Source organism: Molossus molossus, unplaced genomic scaffold (genome assembly GCF_014108415.1).
Source record: "Molossus molossus isolate mMolMol1 unplaced genomic scaffold, mMolMol1.p scaffold_m16_p_19, whole genome shotgun sequence".
In the NCBI taxonomy this organism is placed as follows: Eukaryota; Metazoa; Chordata; class Mammalia; order Chiroptera; family Molossidae; genus Molossus; species Molossus molossus.
The window spans coordinates 48191690-48207113 of record NW_023425354.1 but is presented as its reverse complement, the minus strand read 5'-3'; the positions used below and the strand labels follow the sequence as shown (position 1 = coordinate 48207113).

Here is a 15424-nt window from a genome sequence, read left to right as displayed (position 1 = left end):
GGAAATACAACAGTGAATAAGATAGTAGACTAAGGTTTACATTGCTGTGTATTGAAGCACGGAGCAAATCTTTTCAGATAGTGATAAAGGGGGCCGTGAAGAAAATAAAACAAGATGGTGTGATATAGAGTATTAGGGGAAGTACATTAGATTGGAATCTTAATGAAGGCCTTCCTAAAAGGTAACACTTTCCCTGAGAAGAAACTATCCAGTTATCTGAAGAGCAGTGTTCCAGGCAGAGGGAAAGAACAAGTACAGTGGCTTTTTTCCTTCCACCTTCATATTGAACACAGTAGCAAGAGTCTTCCAAAACGGTTTCCACCAATTCTGTCCTCACGACTTTGGCTTGTCTAACTTCCCCGTCCCAAAAAATGTCGGTAACGACAGCACCAACACGTCGAGAAGCCCGACTCACTCAGCGTCCTCCTCTCCCCTTCTCTTTTCCCATTGTCTCCGCCCACCAGCGAATTACTTGCCCTTACTTGTCATGGCCACTGTCCAGCTTTGTGCCAGTAGTCTCGCGGGGGTTGCTGGGATTGGGATTTTCCCCTCCCATGTGCTCCGACTGGCGCTAAAAGTTTTGAGCTCAAAAGTCCAGAGCTACCGCCCTGGAAGCAGGTATTCCCTGGGCCCCCGGGATCACCTGCCATCCGGCCTAGGAGCGTGCTTCCCAGGGCGGTGTTCAGGTAAGCTCTTGACTGAGGGTGATGGAGTCCTCTTTGAGTCACGAGCTCTCGACTCCGTATATTTTCAGCTAGGGAGAATCGTGGAGGCTAGAGATTGGGGACTGGGGACTTGGTGATGGGGGGGGGGGGTGTAGAAGCTGGGCTAGCGGCAATGTTGGGAGGCACGGGTGTAGATAATGAGGCTGTTAGAAACAGCCAAACTCAAACCTGAACAGCTGGGCGGGGGAGTGGAACTTCGGGGAACTTTAAGCGGGCCTAACGGGTTGTTGTTCCCCACCCACCCACCCACCCATTCCTATCCCCTGCCCAGTGCCTTAAATTAGATGCACCAAACATCAGGGTCTGAGACTTTAGGATCTCGAACTCCCGACTCTAGACTTTAGAGTCCATGGTATCCTGGTGAAATCTCGGGCTACATTCTGAAATGATTATTCGGGGTAATCTGGGAGCACACGCTAAGAAAGGTCCCATAACTTCCAGACCTTTATCCTTCCTGGAGTGATTTTTCCAGCCGGTCTCCCGGCTCCACTAGACGAAGAAAATCCAATTAAATACTGTCAGTCGTGGAAGTGTGAAACGCTAAGCGAACGGTTTGCTGGAGAAACCCGATTACCCTGGTCTAAGAGGCCCGGAAGCCCTGTTATTGTTTGGCTCTGTATTTGCATTTCTGCCACTTGCACTACCATTTCCGGTTTCTTCCTTCAGAGCAGCTCAAGTTTAACCGGTGAGAGGGGAAGGAGAAAGAAGAGAAAAACTTTTAGACTGGTTCCTATTTCTTGCAGAGGGAGACTGATAACCCTCCTCCCCACTTTTTCGTTCTTATTCCTGGACTACGCAGTTTCGGCTTTTGGAAAGAAGGGGGGGGGGCTCTTTGTTTTGTAGCAAACCTCAAACCCTCCCCCTCTGAATGGTGTGCTCCACCCAGTGCGACTATAATCTAGGTGGACGCTACCATTGCGTGGGACGGGTTTGTTTGTTTGTTTTTTAAGTGTGCCCAGGGCAGACCCTGGGGATTTTCGCGAAAGAGTACGTTTGAGAATTAAACGATGAAAGAGTGTAACGACGGATCATTTGTGGGGAGAAACAACTCTTGTAGCTGGCTTTGGGCTAAACTATTCCAATTTCGGACGCAGACTGAACGTCGTGAAAGCGGAAGGGGCGGCTCAGCAGACCTAAGTGCAACCTGCCAGTCCTAGCTCGTTGTTGCCTGTGAGAGGGGCAGAACCTGAGCTAAATCCCAAGATTAACCATTTCCCCCTCATCTTCATGCCGTAGGGTGTGGTCGTCCCATTCAGCAGTCACTTACCACACATCTGCTGAAAACCAAGCATTGTGCGCGGTACCTAATAGGTTTTTTTTTTCCTAAATTGATTTCGCATTTACACCAACTGCAATTAGACGAGTTTGGGCAACTAACCACCGTGTAACACTTTTCAGTATAGAGCATTTTCATCGCCCCAGATTTCATGCCTCATCCCAGTGTATCTCTGACTCCCACCTTATTTTGATTTCTGTTTGGAGAACTTAATATAAATGGAGTCATGCAGTATGTGCTCTTTTGTGTCAGGCTTTTTTCCTTCAGCATGATTTTGGTTAAATTCATCCGTGTTGTTTACTGCATAGATGGGTGGGGTATTAGTATTTTGATCCTTTTTATTTAATATATTACATTGGATTGTTTGTTCTTATTTTGATGGCCTTTTGAATTGTTTCTTGATCGGTTATTTGGAATGAAGCTGCTATTAACATTCTTGGTCAATTCTTTTTGTGGTCATAGGTTTTCATGTTTTTTGGATAAATAGGATTGGAATTGCTAGGTCAAGAGAGTATAGAGTAAATTTATGTATTTTTTAAACCTTATTTTAAAATTATAATTTTCAAAGTGGTTGTACCATTAACAACAGTTTTCATGTACTTATTGGCCATTCCTATGTCATGGGAGGTGGTTCTTCGAGTCTTTTCCCCTTTTTTTTTCCATCCTCACCCAAGGACATTTTTCCATTTTTTGTTCAGATAGAGTGGGAGGGAGAGAGAGGAAGAGACAGAGAGAGAGAAACATCGAGGTGAAAGGGACACATCAAGTGGCTGTGTCCTGCACGACCCAACCAGGGCCCGGGCCAAACTGCAACTGAGGTACATGCCCTTAATGGGAACCGAACCCAGGCCTCTCTGGACCACAGGCTGACGCTCTTAACCGCTGAACCAAACTGGCCAGGGTGTTTTTCCCCATTTTTAAAATTGGTTTGTTTGCTCTTTTTATTTTAAATTGAATCGTAGTATTTTATATATTTTGAATACAGATTATCTTTTGTCTGATACATGTGGGGGATTCCATTTTTTAAAATTTTTATTCATTAATTTTTAGAGAGAGGGGGGGAAAAAAAAATTTATGTGTTCATTAGTTGATTCTTGTATGTGTCCTGACCAGGGATCAAACCTGCAACCTTGGCATACTGGGACAGCACTCTAACCAACTGAGCTACCTGGCAGGGCTGGCACATATGTTTTCTGCTGACCTGTTGCTTGCCTAGAGGAGAAGATTCATCTTTTTTAAGTGTTTTCTGTTACTTGTTTAGGAAATCTTACCTCAAAGTCATTAAAGATACCCTTGTACATTTTCTCGTATATTGTCTTCTTTAACCTTTATAGTTTCAGTTTTACCCTCGGGTAAATGAGTCATAATTAATAATTTTTATGATAAGGGGTCAAAGTTCTGTTTTATTTTTGTTTATTCCTATATGAATATCCATTTGTTCCAGTTCCACTTGTCGAAATAGCCTTCTTTCCCCCACTGAACTCTGGAGCGCTTGGACCATTTACATTTAATGCAATTATTGTGAGGTTTGGGTTTAAATCTGGTATGTTAGTGCTCTTTTCTGCCTCCTTTGTTCTTGGTGGGGGCTAATATATATATATATAGTTGTTGTTTTTTGTTTTTTAAAGAGAAGAAGGGGGAGAGAGATAGATACATCAATGTGAGAAACATTGATTGGCTGCCTCCTGCATGCCCCCCAGTGGGGATCAAGCGTGTATCCCACACATGTGCCCTGACCAGGAATTGAACCAGGACCTCTCAGTCCATAGGGCGATGCTCATTCCACTGAACCACAGTGTCCAAGCTAAAAAAAAAATTATTGATACCTCAGACACACACAAGGAGATGGCCATGTGATAATGGAGACAGAGGTGGAAGCGGTCCATCTACAAGTCAAGGAACACCAAGGATTGTCTGAAACCACCAGCAATTAGGAGAGAGGCATTGAACACATTCTCTCTCATCCTCCAGAAGGAAACAGCTCTGCTAACACCTTGATCTGGGCTTCTGGCCTCCAGAACTATGAGACAATGAAGTTCTGTTGTGCCCTGGCCGGTTTGCTCAGCGGTTAGAGCGTCATCCTGTGGTCCAGAGAGACCCGGGTTCGGTTCCCGCTAAGGGCACGTACCTCGGTTGCAGTTTGTCCCCGGCCCTGGTTGGTCGTGCGGGCGGCAGCCACTCGATGTGTCCCTTTCACGTTGATGTTTCTCTCTCTCAATCTCTCTCTCTCTCTCTCTCTTTCTCTCTTCCTCCCCTTCCCTCCCACTCTATCTGAACAAAAAATGGAAAAATGTCCTCGGGTGAGGATAAAAAAAGAAGTTTTTTTTTATTTTGGAAAAATGCAGACGAGTACAAGAAAAACAACACTCATATACCCACCAAATAATTATAACATTTATTAGCATTTTGTCTAATTTGTGTCCATATTTTAATTGTACAACTAATGTATGGATACCATTTAATTTTATTTTTCTTTGTTAAAGCCCCCAGTCCCTTGAGCATGATATGCCCTCTCTGAGACCATCATTGTCATAGTTTTGTGAATTTTTATTCTTCTTGCCTGTCTTTCATACTTTTATATACATATGTTTAAGCAGTAAATAGTTGTTTTGTATTTTTAATTTACATTAGCATTAACTACGTATATTACTATGTTTTGCTTCTTTCTAGCAAATTGTATTTCTCACTCAAGATTACATGTGCAGATAAACTTCTGTATTAAATATCTCTTGTGAGTCAGTATACCACATTTAATTTAGCCATTCCTACCCTGACCCGATGGCTCAGTTAGTTGGAGCATCGTTCCATGCACCAAAAGTTTGCAGGTTCGATTCCTGGTCAGGGCACATGCCGAGTTGACCCCCCCTTCATAGGAGGCTCATATGGGAGGCAGTGGATTGATGTTTCTCTCATATCAATATCTCTCTCTTCCCCTCCCTTCTTCTCTCTCTAAAATCAATTTTTTTTATCCTTACCCGAGGACATTTTTTTCCTTTTTTTTTTTTTTTCAGATAGAGTGGAGGGGGGAGGAACAGAGAGAGAGAGAGAAAAATATCAACGTGAAAGGGACACGTCGAGTTGGCTGCCACTCGCACTACCAACCAGGGCCAGGGATAAACTGCAACCGAGGTACGCACCCTTAGCGGGAACCGAACCCAGGTCTCTCTGGACTGCAGGCCGATGCTCTAACCACTTAGCAAACCAACCAGGGCTAAAATCAATTTTTTTAAAACCCACATATTCTCTGGGGCAGATTAAAAATAATAATAATAATAATTTAGCCATTCGCTATTGATGGATAGTAATGTTTCTTGTTGTCTGCCATTAGGAACAGTACTGACATGAACACCTATGTGCAAGACTCCTGCTGCTGCCCCCATGCAACCATTTCCTAGGAGGTTACCTAGAGTGATCTTGCTAAGTAGTAAGGTGTGTGTTTCTCAGTTTTACCAGACACTGCCTTATTACTTTCCAGAATCAATTCTTTTTCCAATCAAATAGCTTTCATCCAAAAAAAATTTTTTACACCAGGATCTGGATGAAGCCATAGGAGCATAATTATTTAGAGCTTGGGTGTGGCCTCTGGCTCCATAGGTTCAAGTCCTTGGCCCTACCCCTTGGGAGCTTTCTGAACTTGGATAAGTGACTTAATTCCTGTAACCTTAGTTCCCTCAGCTGATGATAATACTTACTTTCCTGGCTTTTTGAGAGTAATAAAGGAATGAGCCACTAAAAGCATTGGGCCTGTGAGCAGCAGCCATTGTTATGACAGTTGTCTGACCTGCCCCTCCTTGCAGTCCTGAGTGTATTGGCTTCCCACTGGGACTGCTTGTGTAAACATCCTGCCTCCCCAACCTTTGGAAGGTCTGGTTCAGCTTCTGACAGTTTTGGTATCCTGGCCTCCTGATACACATAGCCATGGGAAGTACCCACTCTGAAAAGGTTTCCTAGTGATGACTGCCTGCTTTTTTTTCAGTCCTCACCTGAGGATATTGTTTTTACATTTCTCTTCAGACAGAGTGGGAGGGAGAGAGAGAGAGAGAAACGGTTTGGTTGCCACCCGCATGACCCCAACCAGGGCCGGGGACGGACTGCAACTGAGTTACGTACCCTTGGCCGGAATCAAACCCAGGACTCGGTGTGCTGGCCAACACTCTAACCACTGAACCAAACCCACCAGGTCTGTGCTTGCTTTTTAAAGAAGCATTGAGAATTTAGTTGCTACCAAGACAGAAGGAGACCTCCTGTGTCCCTGGGGCTGTCTCCCTCCCAGTGGAACTGACAAAACCTTGGGCCCACCATCCCAGAACCACCCCTCCTGGCATGTTTACTGAACGGAGTTTTCTGAAGGAGGCGAACCAGCATTAATGGGGTAGTACACAAAAGCCCCACCCACTCACAATTACAAAGTTCTCACTCTAGAATATAGAACAAATAAAATGGAACAATCATATAGACAGAAACATTTGTCAAGCTCTGCCTATGTGCAAGGTACTTTTTTCAGTTCTACATGTCCCATAAATGGTACTACTATTTTAGAACAAAGAACACTAAGGCACAGAAAGGTCAAGCAGCTAGCAAGGGATGCTAGCTTGTCTGCCTCCAGAGCCCGTTTCTCAGCCCCTGGGTAGTTTCTGTACATGAAGAAGCCAAAAAGTTAGCCCTTTAAGATAGGTACGTGACCCTGACTGGGTACTCAGGTAGAGCATCATCCCAATACATCAAGGTTGCGGGTTCGATCCCCAGTCAGGGCACATACAAAAATCAACCAATGAGTTTGGCTGGTGTGGCTCAGTAGATTGAATGTTGTCCCATAGACTGTGAGGTCCTAGTTCAGTTGCTGGTCAGGGCACATGCCCAGGTTTCGGGCTTGGTCCCTGGTAGAGGGCATGCAGGAGGCAGCCAATCAATGTTTATATCTCTCTCTCTCTCCCTAAAAAAGTCAATAAAGTCCGGCTGGTGTGACTCACCAGCAGTTGAGCGTCAACCCATGTACCAGGAGGTCGCCAGTGCGATTCCTAGTCAGGGAACATGCCCAGGTTGTGGGAAGCATGCAGGAGGTGGCTAATCGATGTTCTCTGTCATCAATTTTTTTTTTTTTTTTTTGGTGGTACCTTCCCCTAGCGAGAACCAAACCCAGGACTCTGGTCCGCAGGTCGATGCTCAACCGCTAAGCCAAACTGGGCAGGGCTCTCATCGATGTTTCTATCTTCTTCCTCTCTCTCTAAAATCAATAAAGAAAATATATTATTTTAAAAAGTCAATAAAAACATATTTTAAAAAGAATCAACCAATGAATGCATAAGTAAGTGGAACAACTAGTCGATGTTACTCCCTCCGTCTAAAAATCAATAAAAAACCAAAAAAGATAGGTGGGTATGTTCACACAGCAAATTAGAGTAACGGCGCAACCTTAAACCTAGGGTTTTTGACTTCTGAGCCCCCTTCCCATTCACGTGCACTCCATTTCATAAAAGTCTCAGTTTTTTTGATCATTGATCCAGGGGGTGTCCTGGTACTTCCCACCGCTCCCTCTTGCCCTTCTTGCCTTCCTCCATGCGCGTATATAACTTATCCCCCTATCGATACTGGGAGTTCTCACAAGTGTAGTCCTTTGCCAGCCTCTCAGTTGGATGATTTTTGTTAGTTAAAATCTGCACCTGAAGAGTAGCCTGTGATGAAGTAAGCTTACTCCTAGATATTTGAGGACTCATTTTTTTTTTTATCCTCACCCGAGGACATTTTTCCTTTTTTTTTTTTTTTTTTTCAGATAGAGCCGGAGGGAGAGAGAGAGAAAAACATCGATGTGAAAGGGACATATCGAGTGGCTGCCACCCTCATGACCCAACCAGAGCCGGGGACAAACCGCAACCAAAGTACATGCTCTTAGCGGAAACCGAACCCGGGTCTCTCTGGACCGCAGGCCATCGCTCCAACCACTGAGCCAAACTGGCCAGGGCTTGAGTGGTCGTTTTTAATAAAAGCTCATTTGCTGACCTGTGTGTACTATGGGCCAAGTCACTTAACCTTTTTGAGACTTATGAAGTGTCAGGTGTGGTTATCAGAATAAGTATGATAAGCTTGAAAGGATTTTGCAAACTAATTACAAAAGAAAGAAAGTCCTTTATTACCGTAAAAGTAGAGGTGGATGTCAAGGGAGAGTAGAAAAGAGTCCCCCAATAATGGACTAGCTGGGGTGGGGTGGGGTGGGGTGGGGGTATTTGTCAGTGCCCAGCAAGACTGAACAAAAAGTGTAGTTTGCAGTGGGTGTGTTTCTTAGCGAACCTGATGACAAATTTGACATCAAGAAAGATGATGGAGCCCTGGCTGGTCTGGCTCAGCAGTTAGAGCATCGGCCCGAGGACCAGTGAATCTAGGGTTCGATTCCGGTCAAGGGCACATACCTCGGTTGCGGTTCATCTTCGGCCCTGGTCAGGTCGTGCCAGTGTGGCTCTATCATATAGATGTGTCTCTCTGTCTCTCTCTCTCTCTCTCTCTCTCTCCCTCCCACTTTATCTTGAAAAAAAGAGAGAAAGAAAGATGATGGCCTGGGAGAAGGTGAGGTGAAAGCAGCAGAGTTTAATGCAGAGCCCTGGCCCGTACTGGGGCCATCCCTCTGCCCTCCTTGTTCCTCTGACCTGCTCACAGCCTGGGCACAGCCATTCACTTACTCACCAGTTAGTGAGCCCCGCCAGGTGCAAGGCATTATGCTAATACTATGATGAACAAGATAGATAACTTCCCTGTCTTGAGGAAGTTTATCTTCATCTAGAGGAAACAGATGAAATGAACAAGAGAAGGTATCAGACAGTGTAAGTACCATGAGAATTGGTGACAGAGTTTGGCTAGCAGACTGTGAGTGGTCTGGAAAAACATCCCTGAGGAGGTACAACATTCAGATTGAGGTCTGAGAAGGAACCTACCCTGCAGTGGTGGCAGGACCAGTGTTTCCAGTAGAGGGAACCATCAGTTAGATGAACTGGGGAGTGTTTGAAGAGCAGAGAAAGGCAGCCAGTGTAGGGAAGAGAGAGTGCTAGGAGATGAGATCAAAGGAGCAGGCAGGGGCCTGGTCATGAGGGATTTGTAAGCCGGGGTGAGAGAGGGTGGTTCTTCAGGAAGCTTTGCAGTGAAGGGGATCAAGGGAGGTAGCTTCCCCCAGTGAAGGGAATGGGCTGAGAGTTGCTGCATCCTTATTAGGAAGGGAGGCAGAAGTGAGGTACACTTTCAGGAAGGCTTGTGGATTCATTGATGGAAAGATGAGAAGTCCTCCGGTTATCTTTTTTATCTCAAGAAATGTATAGGAAGGCTAGTGAGAGGTAGGGCAAGAAGCAGGTTGGGTTGTGATAAAAGATTTGAAGAGAAAAGTCGTGAAGGAGCAGCCCTGCTCCCAGGAGGTCAGGGGACTCCTGTCTCAGACTCTAGTAGAGTGTTTAGTGGAGGGGGTTCTCCTGCCCTGGGCTGGGCGTCCTGGTGTTGGGTGTGTTCCGTGCTAGATCCTCACTTTTCCTCCCCCCAGAGCAGCCACACTGCCTTCCAGGGAGCTGCAATGGATGAGCCACAGTCAGAAATGGATGCCCCTCTGAGTCAAGAGACATTTTTAGACTTGTGGAAACTGTGAGTGGGGGTCTCTTGGGAGGGTCAGGTTTACTGCCCCGCCTCTAATAACGACTGCGCCACCCTGCCTACCCCACCCCATCCCCAGCGCCCTCATAGTAGAGGCCTGTAGAAAGCAAGAACTAGTACTGATTTTCTGTTCTTGTCTTTCAGACTTCGCGAAAACAATGATCTGGTAAGGACTAGGGGTGGGAAGGGATCAGGGGCTGCAGAGCTAACAGCCTGGGAACCTGGCCCTCTGACTCATTTCTCTCATTCACAGACCTCTGACGGCTCCCCGCCAGATGAACTATTCCAGTCCCCAGACCTTGTAAACTGTCTGGACAATGGTCCAGATGAAGCCTCCAGTGTGGCAGCAACTCCTGCACGAGCAACTGTTACCCCGGCACCAGCCACCTCCTGGCCTTTGTCATCCTTTGTCCCTTCCCAGAAGACCTACCCTGGTAGCTATGGTTTCCGTTTAGGATTCCTGAATTCTGGGACAGCCAAGTCTGTAACCTGCACGGTCAGTGGCCCTGGGAGGCTGGCTTCCATGTGACAGTTCTATGCCTGACCATATTCCCTTGGGTTTTTTATTCAGACACTGGAATTTCCCTCAGCCTATGGCCTGTCTTTCTACATTCTACCTGTTTAGTCTGCTACCTCTGACCTCTGTCCCAAAGTTGAATTTTCCCCCTTGACCTTGGGCTTTCCTCTTCATCATACTCTCAGCCATGGAACTTTTCTTTTTTCTTCACTCTCTTTCATTCCTTAGCTTTTGTAAGTAAACTTCTGAGCCACAGATGCCCAATTCTGCCATCTCTGGCTACCCTGCCCACACAGTACATGGCTTTCAGTTGGTGCTTAAGCAATGCTTGTTTATTTGACCCTCTGGGTACTTGTCCCTTGACCTTCCATTTATTCTTTTTTTACAGTACTCCCCTACCCTCAACAAGCTGTTTTGCCAGCTGGCAAAGACCTGCCCCGTGCAGCTGTGGGTCAGCTCCCCACCCCCATTCGGTACCCGTGTTCGTGCCATGGCCATCTACAAGAAGTCTGAGTACATGACGGAGGTCGTGAGGCGCTGCCCCCACCATGAGCGCTGCTCTGACTATAGCGATGGTGAGCATTTGAGGGCTGCAGATGGGACAGGGCTATGGCCCAGAGTCCCCAGGTGCCTGATTCTTTCCTAATTGCTCTTAGGTCTGGCCCCTCCTCAGCATCTTATCCGCGTGGAAGGGAATTTGCGTGCCGAGTATTCGGATGACAAAAACACTTTTCGACATAGTGTGGTGGTGCCCTATGAGCCGCCCGAGGTCTGGTTTGGCAACTGGGGTCTCTGGGAGGAGAGGGCTAGAGGGGTGTGTCAGTGGCTGTCCAGATAGGACATGTGTAGAACTGCAGCTTAGAGGCTACAGGCTTCAGGGCAGGGTGGCCTCACCTTGGGCCTCTGTTCACTCTCAGGTGGGCTCTGACTGTACCACCATCCACTACAACTTCATGTGTAACAGCTCCTGCATGGGTGGCATGAACCGGCGGCCCATCCTCACCATCATCACTCTGGAAGACTCCAGGTAGGGACTCGAAGACCACCCTTCATGCTGACGTGGTCCTTCCTAGCCTCTGCCTGTCTGTCCCCTGGACACTGCCCTTCAACCATTTCCTTCAGTACTACCAGCCTCCTTTCCTCTCCCATATATGTAGAACCTTCTTTGTTGTTCCCTCTCAGTTTTCTTTTCCCTGGCTTTGCAACCTCTGTAATCTGGGGCTTCTCCATAGCCTGGACCTGGAGCTTAGGCTCCACATAGGATGAGGTGGCTGGGGGTAGGTGGGGCCTGTTGACATGTGCCCACTTTCTTACTGCCTCCTGCCTCCTTCTCCTTACCTGGACAGTGGTAATCTTCTGGGACGGAACAGCTTTGAGGTACGTGTTTGCGCCTGTCCTGGGAGAGACCGGCGCACAGAGGAAGAAAATTCCCGCAAGAAGGAGGAGCCTTGTCCCAAGCAGCCCCATGGGAGCACTAAGCGAGGTATGCAAGTGGGGCGAGAGGACTTGGGGGAGGCAGAGAGGGTGCAGTTCTGCCCCAGGTTCATTCTTCTCACCATTCCTTACCTCTTTCCCAGCACTGCCCACCAACACTGACTCCTCGCCCCCACCCAAGATGCCACCGGATGGAGAATATTTCACCCTTCAGGTACCGAGTCTGGGAGAAAGAGATAGGCAATCTCTTGCCCCTAGTTAGTGGGATTGGATAAGGTACAAAAGATGCCCAGCCATTGTGGCTCAGTGGTTGAGTATTGACCCATGCACCAAGAGGTCCCTGGTTGGATTCCCAGTCAGGGCAAGTGTTCAGGTTGTGGGCCGGATCCCCAGTGGGGGCATGCAGGAGGCAGCCGATTGATGTTCTCTTTCATCAGTGTTTCTGTCTCTCTCTCTCCCTCTCCCTTCCTCTCTAAAATTAATTTTAAAAATATATTTAAAAAAAGAAAGAAAGAAAGGGTATAAAAGATGTAAATGTAGCCAGGTGTAAGGTTAGCCCAGCTCCCCAAACTCTGGTCATGACTCTTGAGATTAAATTTCAAGTTGAACATAAGGATATGTCTAGTAGAAACATAACGAGCCTAGAATGAAGTTGCTTCCAGCTTTGAAGGCAAGGACCATGTGTGAGTCATCTGTGCGGCCCCAGCTTCTAGCAAAGTACCTGGTACCTTTCTTCAGGCACAACATGTGCACTGAATGATTAGTTGGAGAAAACTGAATTTATTTAAGGCCCAGCTAAAAGGAACTCTAAGAGGTTTAGAAAAGATAGCAATTTGCCTTTCCTATAAGTCAAGGAACATGGATGCCCTCTAGAAGCTGCAACATGCCATTGCTGGTAGCCAGCAAGAAAACTCCAACTACAGAGAACTGAATTCTGCCAATAATCTAAATGATGAGCAAGGAAATGGATTCTCCCTTAGAGCCTCCAAAAGAATGCAGCCTGCTACCATCTAGATTTTAGCCCTATGTGAGATGCCTGACATACAGAACTGTAAGAGAATAAAAGTGTATTGTTTTAAACCACTAAAAAATAAAATTAAGTTTTAAGTCTAACAACCAAAATGCTATTTTCTTCTTCACTGCTTTCCCTGCAATTAGGACATTTGCCATCAGGGGGCAGTGTTTCCTAGCGGCAACAGCTCTGGCTGTCTGATTTCAGAATGCCAGTTTGTACCATAACCTACGTTTTCAAGGATCATCTTTCAGAAGAAAAATTGTTAAAAAGAGCATGAAAATGGTCTATGACTTTGCCTAATACTTCATTATCCCCCTCCTCCCCTGCCACAGATCCGTGGGCGTGAACGCTACGAGATGTTCCGAGAACTGAATGAAGCCTTAGAGCTAAAGGACGCCCAGGCTGGAAAGGACCCCGGGGGAAGTAAGACTCGCTCCAGGTGAGTGACTTGTGTTCCCTCCCAGCCCCACTCACCATTCCTATGTAATGGGAATTCCACTGTAATCCTGACTTCAAGGTAAAAGGCAACTGAACCCCTCCTGTTGGGTCCTGGCCCTGCCCGAACATTCTTTAGTCTTCTCTAGTTGAATCATACAGCCACTTTCCTGCTTCAGGTGGAGCAGCCCACAAACCCCTCAAGCCCAAATATGAGCATGGATATTTCTTTGCCATTTCTAGCAACCTCTGTCTCATAGCTGGGGTCTCCAGTAGGGGCCTGGTAACTGTGGAAGTGCCAGGCAGAGCTGGGGTTTGGGATCAGATCTTTAGCCCCACTGAGTGCTAACAAGTCCTGTGTGGCCTTGTTACTACTCCCCCTTCTCAAGCTCAGTTTCCTCATTTGTCAAATGGGATAGAGGAAGATTAAGAGTTTCATACACACAAATACACCAAGTGCTCAGTAAACATGTCTGCAGTTAATGGTGACTATTTTAACATAAATTCCCCTTGCTTCTAGCCTCAGACCCTTCAAAGCCTAGATGTAGGAAGAGGGACCCTGAACCTCTCAAATAATGTCATCTCCTCCCCTCCCCCTTCTATCTCTACAGCCACTTGAAGTCTAAAAAGGGGCAATCTACCTCCCGCCATAAAAAACCCATGTTCAAGAGAGAGGGACCTGACTCAGACTGACTGACATCCTCTGCTTCCTGTCCCCTGTTGACACCCTACCCTGTTCCTCTTTCCTGGCATTTTTGGGGGCTTGGGAGCTTAAACCTGCTTGGTACAGGTGTGCCTCAGAAACACCCTAGAGTTCAGTTTGCTTTGACCTCTACTAAAGAAGTTGGCCTGCACTGGTGGTTTTGGTGAGGAGGTGGAGGGACCAGAGATATTTCAGCTTAACTTTTAAGGTTTTTTGTTCTTGCATATAAGGGTTAGGTTTTTTTGTGTTTTTAATTTTTTAAATTGATTTTAGGGAGAGAGAGATAGAAATATCTATGAGAGAGAACATCTACCGGCTGCCTCCTGCATGCCCCCCACTGGGGATCAGACCCACAATCTGGGCATGTGCCCTGACCGGGAATCAAACTGGCGACCTCTTGGTGCATGGGTTGATCGATGCCCAACCACTGAGCCACACCAGCAGGGCTAATTTGGGTTTTTTTAGGGTTAGGTTTTAAATCAGGCATACACTGGGTTGGAAGCCAGCCAGGGAAGCAATCTCAAGTTGTTTAGTATCTCCTAACTTCATTGACCATGTTGATAAAATGCCCTCCTCACGTGGCTTATTGTGGGGGTAATGAAATAATGTATGTTTAGGACTAGGCTCCCTCAGGGGTGCTGGTTTCCTGTCCCTGTTGGTGAGTGGGATAACGGTTTCTGGGACTGGGTAGTTGGTTAAGAGGAGGAAATTTCTAAGTCCCTTCTCTGCTGGCCTGGCCAAATCTTGTCTAACATCTTGGTGAACCTCACCACTTAGGAGGAGATCTCACCCCATCCCACACCCTGGAAGATTCCATATTTCATCTCTAGTGTAGGATCTGTATCCTCCAAGATCGGATTTACTTCCCCCAGATGCTGAGGATCAACTTCTTTACGCAGCAAGGCACATCTGTATTCCTCACCCGCACCCCTTCTCCTCTTCCCCTTTTATACCGCATTTTTTTATATTGCTTCCTTATTTTACAATAAAATTTTACTGATACTTGTGTGTCTGAGGTTTGAGTATCAGTGCTGGCTGCCTGGGACCCACAGTGCAAGGGTGAGTTAAGGAGGTGACATTGGGAAGCAGCCACCTGAGTGTCCAGGGAATGTGGGTTGGGGGGCCCACACCCGGGTTCCAGGAGGAGAACAAAAGCTGGAGACTGGGTCAGTCTGCAGGCTGCATGACAACAAGGGACGGGGTGCGTCCGTAACTGTCCCTCCCTTCCTGCCAGGGCTGGCACAAGGTTCTCTCCTGCCCCTGCTTCTAGGATTGGGCTACTGCCTCCTTGTCAGCCACTCACCAAGGATTATGGGATTTAAATGTCGGATTTAGCAAGCCTGAGCCTGTGGGGTAGCCATCTGCTCCACAGGAAAGGGGCAGGGTACCTGAGTTCCTGACAGGAAAGAGGGTGGGTGCTATTTGATGAAGAGAGCAAGCAGGGGCAGGCCTGCCAGCCCGGGTCCCCAGGAAGTGGGGGCGGCTAAGGTGAAGGCTGGGATGTGGGGCTGGGGCCTTCCCAGCATCCCCTCATCCTGGGCCTCATGCCAGGCAGTTGAATGAATTGAAGCTTTAAACTCTGCCAGGAAAACCTTTCAAAGGGCTTCTTGGGTTAGGGTGGAGAGCTCAGTTGCCCCCCCACCCCCACCCCCTATCCTGTTCCTCACTGCTGTACGCTCCCAGGGAGGGGGGCTGG

The 15424-nt window shown here is 47.1% G+C and overlaps 1 protein-coding gene across 2 annotated transcripts; it reads left to right on the top strand.

Annotated features, from left to right (window-relative positions):
- Nucleotides 1-510: 510 nt before the first annotated feature.
- On the top strand, nucleotides 511-14030 carry TP53 (tumor protein p53). Of its 2 annotated transcripts, XM_036269156.1 has the most exons (11): nucleotides 511-686; nucleotides 9518-9615; nucleotides 9769-9790; nucleotides 9878-10120; nucleotides 10530-10716; nucleotides 10798-10910; nucleotides 11059-11168; nucleotides 11488-11624; nucleotides 11719-11789; nucleotides 12923-13029; nucleotides 13637-14030. In XM_036269156.1, exons 2-11 carry the CDS (start codon nucleotides 9548-9550, stop codon nucleotides 13716-13718), a joined length of 1140 nt encoding a protein of 379 aa, XP_036125049.1. In that variant the 5' UTR covers nucleotides 511-686; nucleotides 9518-9547; the 3' UTR covers nucleotides 13719-14030. The 2 variants fall into 2 exon arrangements, with proteins under 2 accessions (XP_036125049.1, XP_036125050.1); XM_036269157.1 differs by lacking the exon at nucleotides 9878-10120 and having other exon boundaries at nucleotides 512-686.
- Nucleotides 14031-15424: the final 1394 nt, after the last annotated feature.